This window comes from Oncorhynchus mykiss, chromosome 18 (assembly GCF_057628025.1).
Source record: "Oncorhynchus mykiss isolate SJ-2025 chromosome 18, ASM5762802v1, whole genome shotgun sequence".
In the NCBI taxonomy this organism is placed as follows: domain Eukaryota; kingdom Metazoa; phylum Chordata; class Actinopteri; order Salmoniformes; family Salmonidae; genus Oncorhynchus; species Oncorhynchus mykiss.
Genome location: NC_143039.1, coordinates 14,387,501 through 14,400,000, shown reverse-complemented (window position 1 = coordinate 14,400,000; position 12,500 = coordinate 14,387,501). Strand labels below are relative to the sequence as shown.

The 12,500-nt window shown below is 42.8% G+C and overlaps 2 protein-coding genes across 7 annotated transcripts in view; one reads left to right on the top strand and one right to left on the bottom strand.

Annotated features, from left to right (window-relative positions):
• Nucleotides 1-2,138, top strand: part of LOC118936564 (cyclin-dependent kinase-like 5) — a 70,453-nt gene extending 68,315 nt beyond the window's left edge. For all 6 annotated transcript variants that reach the window (XM_090207256.1, XM_090207255.1, XM_090207254.1 and 3 more), the window contains 2 exons: nucleotides 460-678; nucleotides 842-2,138. In XM_090207256.1, the coding sequence (XP_090063382.1) occupies nucleotides 460-678; nucleotides 842-1,252 (630 nt within the window). In that variant the 3' untranslated portion in view covers nucleotides 1,253-2,138. The remainder of the gene's footprint in view (nucleotides 1-459; nucleotides 679-841) is intronic.
• A 5,427-nt stretch (nucleotides 2,139-7,565) lies between these two features.
• The window catches only part of LOC118941079 (retinoschisin-like), a 10,065-nt gene continuing 5,130 nt past the window's right edge, over nucleotides 7,566-12,500 (bottom strand). Inside the window, exons 4-6 of the mRNA XM_090207250.1 lie at nucleotides 9,547-9,688; nucleotides 8,937-9,132; nucleotides 7,566-8,456 (exon numbers count right to left, since the gene is read on the bottom strand). Of these exons, the coding sequence (XP_090063376.1) occupies nucleotides 8,304-8,456; nucleotides 8,937-9,132; nucleotides 9,547-9,688 (491 nt within the window). The 3' untranslated portion in view covers nucleotides 7,566-8,303. The remainder of the gene's footprint in view (nucleotides 8,457-8,936; nucleotides 9,133-9,546; nucleotides 9,689-12,500) is intronic.

Genomic DNA, 12,500 nt, shown 5'->3' with positions numbered 1-12,500 from the left:
CTTCCTGGGTTTGAGAGCTGGTGTGCTGGTTGGTTCCTGGGTTCATTCCATGTGATGTCGTCACTGTGATGTCACCGTCCGCTCCGCTCAATGATATTAACAGCATGTGAAGCATCTGGTGCAGTAGGATCGAGGAGGAGGAGGGGAGGAGGAGGAGGAGGAGAGGAGAGGAGAGGGAATGGGGAGGAGAGAGGTGCATGGAGGACCCACAGCCATCCAGAGATGTGCCTGTGATGCCTGCTCATCATATTTGCACGCTGTGTTACCCACAATGCACTCGGAAAGTGTCCACTAGACCCCAAATGCAGTCAGAGTAGATTCCTTAGCCTTTTTTCCCTCTGGAGGTCTAGTGGATGTTTTGGGGTGTTCAGGTTTATTGAAATGTCCTGAGTCCATCGTTCTTGACTGTGTCAGTGTTAACCCCCCCTCTCCCCCACCTTTCCTGTTGTGAAATGGTAGGTTCCTGGTGATAGCCAGGACAACCTGTTTATCCAGAAGGGGGCCAAGTCCTCATCCTCGTCTTCCTCTCACCACGGCAGCCGGAGGAAGAACCGCGAACGCTCCCGAGATAAGGACCGTGAACGCGAGCAGAGCCGAGATCGCGACAGAGAAAGAGAGCGAGAGAGGGAGAGAGGGAGACAGAGAGAGAGAGTCAGTGACTGGCCTCAGGAGAAACAGGTGGATTCACAGTCACACTTCATTTATGTTTACTGGTTGAACTGAATTTTCAATTCACTTCCTGAATTTCCTGAATTCTAAACTGAATTGTTCTTTTCCACCTTGATGTACCCGCTTAGTGTTCACAAGCTTTGTGGTGATTGTTTTCTATGCCTCCCCTTAGAACCAACCCCTGAAGTCCCTACGCAGGCTCCTGCACCTCTCCCCCTCCTCCTCTTCCAGCCAACCCCCTCCTCCTTCCGACCTGCGATTCCAGCACCTCCCCAACCCCCCCACCTCCTCCTCTAAAGGGGGAGTGTTCAGCGATGGGAGAGGCGACGGTAGGTCCCACCAGGGACACCCTAGCAGCAGCAGCTCCAGCTCTGGTCAGTCTAAGAGCCACAGGAAGCAGAGTTACCCCCTCCCGGGGCAGATACAGGGGCAGATGGAGTCCAACTGGCACGCGGCGGCCCTCGCCAGGGCAGAGGGGGCTCAGCCGTACCCCGACCAAATGGTCGCCAACGGGCCCACCTTTACCAGACCGTCAAGGTCACGGATGCCAAACCTCAACGACCTGAAAGAGACAGCCCTGTGAGGAGAACATGGAATTAGAATTCTACCACATGGAATTAGAATTCTACCACATGGAATTAGAATTCTACCACCCATTGACTTGAATGGGGATGTCCATTCTAGGAAAAAATGTCTATGGAGGAGACGTCTCTCTGCCCTCAAGGGTCGTCATGTTGGTTAGGCACCAAAATGTAACAAAACAGACTGAAGCAGGGAGGGACAAGATGGACAACTGTCCGATAAGAAAAGCTTATTTTTTTTTGTGGGTGCGTTGCGAAGCGTTTTGTAACGTTTTCAATTGTGTGCCCTAATGAATAGGACTCTGGGCTCTCACTACTGCCGCCTGCTGGCCGCCAGACGCACCTCTGACTATAGAGTTCAGAAGGTTATACTGTATCTCTCTCTAAGGTCAGGACTATATGACTGGGAGGTGGACTGACTGGCTGTAAAAATCTGACCTTTTTTGATGCTTCAAACATTTGATAGAATTTGTATTGATATTATATTATATTATTCATGAAATTCATTTTATTTGATTTAAATTAAATGACTTTATTTAACGATGTGTAGGCCTAAATGGAGATTTAATAAGTATTGTAGAATTAATAATTGTGTAATATTGCAAGAGCTTTAAAAATAAATGTAAAAAAGATTATGAGATTCTAACTATATATATAATAATAATAATTCAATATTTCATCCAAAAACATTTAATTGTGGAGGTTTTTCATCATTTCTATTTATTGTTGTTACAGTAAAGCCTGTTTGTTCTGTCCGTTTACTTGAATGTATTTATTTGATCTGATTTGACACAGAGTTATGGAGATTATATATAGATATATGTACGACAGATGGACAAAGACAAATGATATAATGTTATAATGTATGATAAAATAATGAGATACCTATATGGCTCAGGGTTGTGAAGTTTTTACAGGTAATCATTTGCCACATCATCTTGACACACACGTGTCGCCTGGCCTCAACTCATATGGTCTATGGTCAGTTAACACAAACAGATGGGAATGTACTGTAAGGTACTGCTTGTTGTAAAGGGTCATTCTGCAGTACAGTAACCATGACAGTCACACCCGCTGATCTAGTTATTAGAGACTCCAGGCCCCATGTGGAGATTCCTGTTGAGATGTCCTGTTGTTTCCTGATGAAGGACACACACACACAAATGCACGTACCAGAGATATCCATAGCAGAGACAGCCATACCAGAGATATCTGTACCAGAGATATCCATACCAGAGATATCCATAACAGAGATATCCATACCAGAGATATCCGTACCAGAGATATCCATACCAGAGATATCCATACCAGAGATATCCATAGCAGAGACAGCCATACCAGAGATATCTGTACCAGAGATATCCATACCAGAGATATCCATAACAGAGATATCCATACCAGAGACATCCATACCAGAGATATCCATACCAGATATAGCCATACCAGAGATATCCATACCAGAGATATCCATACCAGAGATATCCATACCAGATATAGCCATACCAGAGATATCCGTACCAGAGATATCCGTACCAGAGATATCCGTACCAGAGATATCCGTACCAGAGATATCCATACCAGAGATATCCATACCAGAGATATCCATACCAGAGATATCCATACCAGATATAGCCATACCAGAGATATCCATACCAGAGATATCCATACCAGATATAGCCATACCAGAGATATCCATACCAGAGATATCCATACCAGAGATATCCATACCAGAGATATCCATACCAGAGATATCCGTACCAGAGATATCCATACCAGAGATATCCATACCAGAGATATCCATACCAGATATAGCCGTACCAGAGATATCCGTACCAGAGATATCCGTACCAGAGATATCCGTACCAGAGATATCCATACCAGAGATATCCATACCAGAGATATCCACACCAGAGATATCCGTACCAGAGATATCCGTACCAGAGATATCCATACCAGAGATATCCATACCAGAGATATCCATACCAGAGATATCCATACCAGATATAGCCATACCAGAGATATCCATACCAGAGATATCCATACCAGAGATATCCATACCAGAGATATCCATACCAGATATAGCCATACCAGAGATATCCATACCAGAGATATCCATACCAGAGATATCCATACCAGAGATATCCATACCAGAGATATCCGTACCAGAGATATCCATACCAGAGATATCCATACCAGAGATATCCATAACAGAGATATCCATACCAGAGATATCCATACCATACCAGTTTGTGCTGTTGGCTTTAAAGGGTAAAATACGTAGGCCTAACTTTCTGATATTGGCAGAATGAATGTCATGGATATCTTTATCCCTGGCTAGTCATTAATCTACAGTACATAGTGTGAACATCAAGGACAAAGTTACAATAAGAAGAAGTATACACACACACACACACACACACACGCACACAAATCAAATCAAATCAAATTTATTTATATAGCCCTTCGTACATCAGCTGATATCTCAAAGAGCTGTACAGAAACCCAGCCTAAAACCCCAAACAGCAAGCAATGCAGGTGTAGAAGCACGGTGGCTAGGAAAAACTCCCTAGAAAGGCCAGAACCTAGGAAGAAACCTAGAGAGGAACCAGGCTATGTGGGGTGGCCAGTCCTCTTCTGGCTGTGCCGGGTGGAGATTATAACAGAACATGGCCAAGATGTTCAAATGTTCATAAATGACCAGCATGGTCGAATAATAATAAGGCAGAACAGTTGAAACTGGAGCAGCAGCACGGCCAGGTGGACTAGGGACAGTAAGGACTCATCATGTCAGGTAGTCTTGGGGCATGGTCCTAGGGCTCAGGTCCTCCGAGAGAGAGAAAGAAAGAGAGAAGGAGAGAATTAGAGAACGCACACTTAGATTCACACAGGACACCGAATAGGACAGGAGAAGTACTCCAGATATAACAAACTGACCCTAGCCCCCCGACACATAAACTACTGCAGCATAAATACTGGAGGCTGAGACAGGAGGGGTCAGGAGACACTGTGGCCCCATCCGAGGACACCCCCGGACAGGGCCAAACACACACACACACACACACACAAACGCACTTACACACACGTGCGCACGCACACACACCGGCACACCGTGTGCAAGCACACACACACCTCCTGAGCACACCAATCTGACTTTGTCCCAGACTGCCCCTCAGAGAGATGTCCTCTCCCCTCAAAGCCCCAGACTGCCCCTCAGAAAGATGTCCTCTCCCCTCAAAGCCCCAGACTGCCCCTCAGAAAGATGTCCTCTCCCCTCAAAGCCCCAGACTGCCCCTCAGAAAGATGTCCTCTCCCCTCAAAGCCCCAGACTGCCCCTCAGAGAGATGTCCTCTCCCCTCAAAGCCCCAGACTGCCCCTCAGAAAGATGTCCTCTCCCCTCAAAGTCCCAGACTGCCCCTCAGAAAGATGTCCTCTCCCCTCAAAGCCTCACTACAGTCCAGTTCTCGCCAGACAACTGGACATGTGCTGTTCCATGGAGATGTGTTAATAACCGGTGATCAGGTGATCTGTTGGACTGTGTATCAGGTGATCTGTTGGACTGTGTATCAGGTGATCTGTTGGACTGTGTATCAGGTGATCTGTTGGACTGTGTATCAGGTGATCTGTTGGACTGTGTATCAGGTGATCTGTTGGACTGTGTATCAGGTGATCTGTTGGACTGTGTATCAGGTGATCTGTTGGACTGTGTATCAGGTGATCTGTTGGACTGTGTATCAGGTGATCTGTTGGACTGTGTATCAGGTGATCCGTTGGATTGTTCTCCATCATATATTTGCACAACATTTTAATAACGTTTTAATTGAACATTGAGTTCTACACTAACAGTTGACAGTAACGTTTTAATTGAACATTCAGTTCTACACTAACAGTTGACAGTAATGTTTTAATTGAACATTGAGTTCTACACTAACAGTTGACAGTAATGTTTTAATTGAACATTGAGTTCTACACTAACAGTTGACAGTAACGTTTTAATTGAACATTGAGTTCTACACTAACAGTTGACAGTAACGTTTTAATTGAACATTGAGTTCTACACTAACAGTTGACAGTAACGTTTTAATTGAACATTCAGTTCTACACTAACAGTTGACAGTAATGTTTTAATTGAACATTGAGTTCTACACTAACAGTTGACAGTAACGTTTTAATTGAACATTGAGTTCTACACTAACAGTTGACAGTAATGTTTTAATTGAACATTCAGTTCTACACTAACAGTTGACAGTAATGTTTTAATTGAACATTCAGTTCTACACTAACAGTTGACAGTAACGTTTTAATTGAACATTGAGTTCTACACTAACAGTTGACAGTAACATTTTAATTGAACATTGAGTTCTACACTAACAGTTGACAGTAATGTTTTAATTGAACATTCAGTTCTACACTAACAGTTGACAGTAATGTTTTAATTGAACATTGAGTTCTACACTAACAGTTGACAGTAATGTTTTAATTGAACATTCAGTTCTACACTAACAGTTGACAGTAATGTTTTAATTGAACATTGAGTTCTACACTAACAGTTGACAGTAATGTTTTAATTGAACATTCAGTTCTACACTAACAGTTGACAGTAATGTTTTAATTGAACATTCAGTTCTACACTAACAGTTGACAGTAATGTTTTAATTGATCATTGAGTTCTACACTAACAGTTGACAGTAGCATTTTAATTGAACAGCTTTGGGCCGTCACCTGTCATTGTACCGTCCAGGTTGAATACAGGCTTTTTCAGTTTGGAAACATCACTTTCAGGGTTGAACTTCAGTTCCACTTTTCTCTTGTCTGCGTTGCATCCTGGTACTTGTCGTAACCATCGTTCTGTGTCCAATAGAACTCAATGTCTTCCAGGGGTTCTGTGTCCAATAGAACTCAATGTCTTCAAGGGGTTCTGTGTCCAATAGAACTCAATGTCTTCCAGGGGTTCTGTGTCCAATAGAACTCAATGTCTTCCAGGGGTTCTGTGTCCAATAGAACTCAATGTCTTCCAGGGGTTCTGTGTCCAATAGAACTCAATGTCTTCCAGGGGTTCTGTGTCCAATAGAACTCAATGTCTTCCAGGGGTTCTGTGTCCAATAGAACTCAATGTCTTCCAGGGGTTCTGTGTTTATGTCTCTTTATGTCTGTTTATGTCTCTTTATGTCTCTTTATGTCTGTTTATGTCTCTTTATGTCTGTTTATGTCTCTGTTTATGTCTCTTTATGTCTGTTTATGTCTGTTTATGTCTCTGTTTGTCTCTGTTTATGTCTCTTTATGTCTCTGTTTATGTCAACTCATTGTTATATAATTCCTAACTGCCGTTTCGGGGTTGTTTGAAGTGAACAATCCTTCACGCCGTCACAGGATTAAAATGGCAGAAAAACGCAAATCAGTTTGAGATGATCCTAAATTCCAGATGATCCAGATCCTGAATTATAAATCACTTCCGGTTGATTGTTTGTTTAAAATTGACCCACAGGATTTTATTTGCATGACATCACACATAAACAGCATTATTTATATATGTGTATATTTGGTCTCTGACTGTAAATAAGAATTAAAACCACATGGATCTACCCTGTTAACTGGCATGAATTGTTTTTTGGGGGGGATCAGGAAAAGGTTTTCACACATCACAAGTGGAGATTCCTCCAGGTGTATTTTAAACTGGACATCAGAGGAATATCACACAGGAATACTGTTCAATGATACTCCGAAACAAACAAACAGGTGTATTTAAACTGGACATCAGAGGAATATCACACAGGAATACTGTTCAATGATACTCCGAAACAAACAAACAGGTGTATTTAAACTGGACATCAGAGGAATATCACACAGGAATACGGTTCAATGATACTCCGAAACAAACAGGTGTATTTAAACTGGACATCAGAGGAATATCACACAGGAATACTGTTCAATGATACTCCGAAACAAACAAACAGGTGTATTTAAACTGGACATCAGAGGAATATCACACAGGAATACGGTTCAATGATACTCCGAAACAAACAGGTGTATTTAAACTGGACATCAGAGGAATATCACACAGGAATACTGTTCAATGATACTCCGAAACAAACAAACAGGTGTATTTAAACTGGACATCAGAGGAATATCACACAGGAATACTGTTCAATGATACTCCGAAACAAACAAACAGGTGTATTTAAAACTGGACATCAGAGGAATATCACACAGGAATACGGTTCAATGATACTCCGAAACAAACAAACAGGTGTATTTAAACTGGACATCAGAGGAATATCACACAGGAATACTGTTCAATGATACTCCGAAACAGAAGAGTACAAGAGTTTGTCTTTATTTCAGGAACTGGTTTTGGTCAACTTTAAATGAATACAATAAAACAAGCAACGAACGATACCTCTACATCACTGTCACAAACTACATACACAACACAACACAGTACAGTACAGTACAGCACAGTACACAACACAGTACACAACACAGTACACAACATCCAGTTAACCACAGGACTGGTAGTCTTCTCTTTCTCTGAGCTTTCCTCATCACATAATCATCCCCAATTTCTCTGTGTTTGTCGGTTCACAGGCGTGTATTTATCCTCTCTTCCTCCCCCAAGTGGAAACACCTGGCCATCCACCTCTTTATGTTCAGTATTAAAAAACAAATCATAAATAAAGCTGTTGTTGTAACACATCTAATCTGAAAACAGAATGGACCTTTTCACACATAAACCCCATCCCTGGGAGAGAGATATTACTTAACCGTTTGGGGAAGGGAAGGAAACTAGGGTTTCCAGAGCAGTAGATTCCACCTTGGCATAGGGAACATGCAGGGGAACGACCAGGGGAACGACCAGGGGAACGACCAGGGCTCTCCTTGGGCCTGTTCAGGATGGTGTATCATTACAGGACCGTCACATAGAAATATATTGTGTAGAACCAATATGACTTTCTGTCATGTAGAATCATGTCAGTTCTATTCATTACATTTTCTGTCTGAACGTTCCACGGTGTTGTACCCTGCTGAGTGTGACCCTGGTCGTCAGGACAGACAGAATCAGGTACACTTGCTCATGCAGAGCAGCAGCTCCATGCGGATGGCGATACGTGTGTGCCAGCCCAGAGGGAGCAAACGGATGTAGCGAGTTACCATGGGAGGACGCAGGAGGTTCTGAACCGAGGAGGAGCGGTCCGAGTTCCCGTAGAACACCTGAGGAGAGAAACGGAGCAGTGTGAGGAGGAGAGACGACACAGATGGAGAATCCTCCTGCCAGATGTCCTGCCTCACCGAGCAGGACTACACTTTACAACACCTTGGACTGAACTGCTACAGAACCAAAGAAATATGCGATCTGATGAGAAGGATTGATTTTGATATACTGTATGTATAAATCCCAAGACTGTCTTCCACATTATTACATGTGTAGATCTTGTGATGTCATAATGAACCATTCATTTATTGATGTGAAAGCTGACCTCCAACAAAACAAGTCGTTTTAGAAAAACATCCCTGGACATTATTACATGTGTAAGCCTTGTGATGTCATAATGAACCATGTATTGATGTATGTATATGAACTAAGTTATGATTGTAAAAAAGTTTTGTTACAGTATTTATTGACTGTGAGTCTCTCTGAATAAGAGCATCTTCTCAGTGACTAAATGTAAAAGGTCTTTATGATGGGCCCACCCTGTTGTTCCCCGTCTGGTCCTTGTAGTAGATCCAGTTGAGATTCTGGTCGGTGCGGTACTGGACGCTGTACTTGGTGATCCATTCGTCAGCGTCACAGCGCCCCTGGGTCAGGATACCAGACACCACCATCACCTCCTTCAGGTCAATCTGCAACCACTGGCTGTTGTCCTGGAACTTAGACAGCCAAGCACACCTGGAGGGGAACCGCCGGGGAAACTGTGTTAGCCCGCTGAGCTAAAGCCTAGGCAAAAACAATGACCTGGAGGGGAATCGCCAGGGAAACTATGTTAGCCCGCTTAGCTAAAGCCTCGGCAAAAACAATGACCTGGAGGGGAACCGCCAGGGAAACTATGTTAGCCCGCTGAGCTAAAGCCTAGGCAAAAACAATGACCTGGAGGGGAACCGCCGGGGAAACTATGTTAGCCCGCTGAGCTAAAGCCTAGGCAAAAACAATGACCTGGAGGGGACCATTATTTTACCAATGAGGTCAGAAGAGCCATTTCCCAAAGGAACAATGTCAATACCAATGTCCTCCTTTACAGGGAGGGGGAGATAGAGGCCCTACCAGGGGTTGGTCCTGAGGGAGAGGATGGGGCAGGGGACTCACCCAAAGCCCTGGTTGTTGAGTCTGGCATTGCTGGGGAGCCAGGAGGAGAACCAGCCAGTGTACTGATCCTCGTTGGAGCAGCTGATCTGGTCTGGTCTGACTGATCCAGCCTCCAAACCCAGGGGCTTGTGGTACGGACACTCTGGAGAAGAGGAACGCCAAGGTGAGAGACGGAAATTATGGTCGACAACAAGGAAGTAGTTCAAATGTTAACATTGGATGCCAAACAATGGACGTCACACTGATGCTAATTATTTTGTAGTTATCGTCACAGGTCCTCCTATCCTAGGACACATATCATCTGCATAGGTCCTCCTATCCTAGGACACGTATCATCGTCACAGGTCCTCCTATCCTAGGACACGTATCATCTGCATAGGTCCTCCTATCATAGGACACGTATCATCGTCACAGGTCCTCCGATCCTAGGACACGTATCATCGTCACAGGTCCTCCTATCCTAGGACACGTATCATCGTCACAGGTCCTCCTATCCTAGGACACGTATCATCGTCACAGGTCCTCCTATCCTAGGACACGTATCATCGTCACAGGTCCTCCTATCCTAGGACACGTATCATCGTCACAGGTCCTCCTATCCTAGGACACGTATCATCGTCACAGGTCCTCCGATCCTAGGACACGTATCATCGTCACAGGTCCTCCTATCCTAGGACACGTATCATCGTCACAGGTCCTCCTATCCTAGGACACGTATCATCGTCACAGGTCCTCCGATCCTAGGACACGTATCATCTGCATACTGTATGTTGTTAGAGACCACATAGTCACTACAGGCTAGCCCAATGGAAGACCCTTCTCTACACAGGAAACACTGTATTCTGAACTGAATGTGAAGGGCTCTGCTGCCTTCAACAAAGGTCAAAAACACTTCCTGGTTGCAGAAGCTAACTGGAACATCCACCCAGCTTGTTGTTATGAAAGACAACACCAGCATGCAAGGTCACGTCTGGTGACTGAGGTAGCCTGTGCCTAACGAACCACCACCACATGAATCCTCTCCCTCCAACCCACCCAGCCCCTCTGAGTCCCTGATTTCCTGCTCCATCCAAAAGTAGTACTCTACGTAGGGAATAGGGTGCCATTTTGGACTCATATATCTCCAATCCTAAATCCTTCTGTTTTAATTCTCCACATTGAAGATAAACATCCATTAGATAAACATCTATTAGATAAACATCTATTAGATAAACATCTATTAGATAAACATCTATTAGATAAACATCTATTAGATAAACATCCATTAGTAGAAGAGCACAGCAGATGGTTGGCTGCCACATCCTACCAGAGGCTTTAACCCTACCAAGTTGTTTCCTTCCTGGATAACCAACAATGAGTGGGACATGGATCACACAACTAAATTGAGCCGTGGGGCGATTTACTATTGAGCGGATGGTCGGGTGGGGGGGGGCCGGAACACAACTGCAAATCATTTTTAGACTGCAAATTGACTGCAAGAAGCCTAAACAGGTAGAGTATAATGTTTGCATAAAACTTGCTTTCAAAGCTTGCTTACATCTGTATACAACCACGTCTCTCTATAATGCGTAGGAATACTACGGGACATATTTCTTAAATTAAAATCACTTGGAGCTGATTTCCTGCTGTTACAGTCTTTTATGTCCAACAATGAGGGGCCAGTAGTAGTAGTAGTAGTAGTAGTAGTAGTAGTATAATAGTAGTAGTAGTAGTAGTAGTAGTAGTAGTAGTAGTAGTAGTATAATAGTAGTAATAGTAGTAATAGTATGAATAGTAGTAGTATAATAGTAGTAGTAGTAGTAGTAGTATAGTAGTAGTAGTATAGTAGTAGTAGTAGTAATAATAATAGTAGCAGTAGTAGTATATTAGTAGTAGTAGTATAGTAGTAGTAGTAGTAGTAGTAGTAGTAGTAGTAGTAGTAGTAGTAGTATAATAGTAGTAGAAGTAGTTTAGTAGTAGTAATAGTAATAATAGTAGTAGAAGTAGTTTAGTAGTAGTAATAGTAATAATAGTAGTAGTAGTATAATAGTAGTAGAAGTAGTTTAGTAGTAGTAGTAATAGTAATAATAGTAGTAGAAGTAGTTTAGTAGTAGTAGTAATAGCAATAATAGTAGTAGTAGTATAATAGTAGTAGAAGTAGTAGTAGTACTAGTAGTAGAATTAGTATAGTAGTAGTAGCAGTAGTATAGTAGTAGTAGTAGTAGTAGTAGTAGTAGTAGTAATACTAATAGTAGTAGTAGTCGCAGTAGTATAGTAGTTGTAGTAGTAGTAGTAGTAATAATACGAATAGTAGTAGTAGTATAGTAGTAGTAGTAGTAGTAGTATAGTGGTAGTAGTAATAATACTAATAGTAGTAGTAGTAGTAGTAGTAATAATACTAATAGTAGTAGTAGTAGTAGTAGTAGTAGTAGTAGTAGTAATAATACTAATAGTAGTATAGTGGTAGTAGTAGTAATAATACTAATAGTAGTATAGTGGTAGTAGTAGTAATACTAATAGTAGTAGTAGTAGTAGTATAGTAGTAATAGTACAGTAGTAGCCTGCTGTTTGACTCTTTGGGACCAGTATCAGGCTGCGTCCCTATGGCCCATAAGGCTCTGCTCCAAAGAAGTGCATTGGAGGGAATAGGGATTCATTTGGGATGCAGCCCAGCCTCTCCTATCCACTCTGCTGTTTGAACAGGAAGATAGAGGAGGATCTGATCACCCAATCAACACCTTTCCTTTTTATAAGTGTGAGAAGGACAGACGTCCTATTTTGGTCCTAGTAATCTGTGCATCACAACCCTCTTCTAGTAAAGGGATAATCCTGCTAGCATACTGCACAGTACTCTCTGTCTGTCTGTCTGTCTGTCTGTCTGTCTGTCTGTCTGTCTGTCTGTCTGTCTGTCTGTCTGTCTGTCTGTCTGTCTGTCTGTCTGTCTGTCTGTCTGTCTGTCTGTCTGTCTGTCTGTC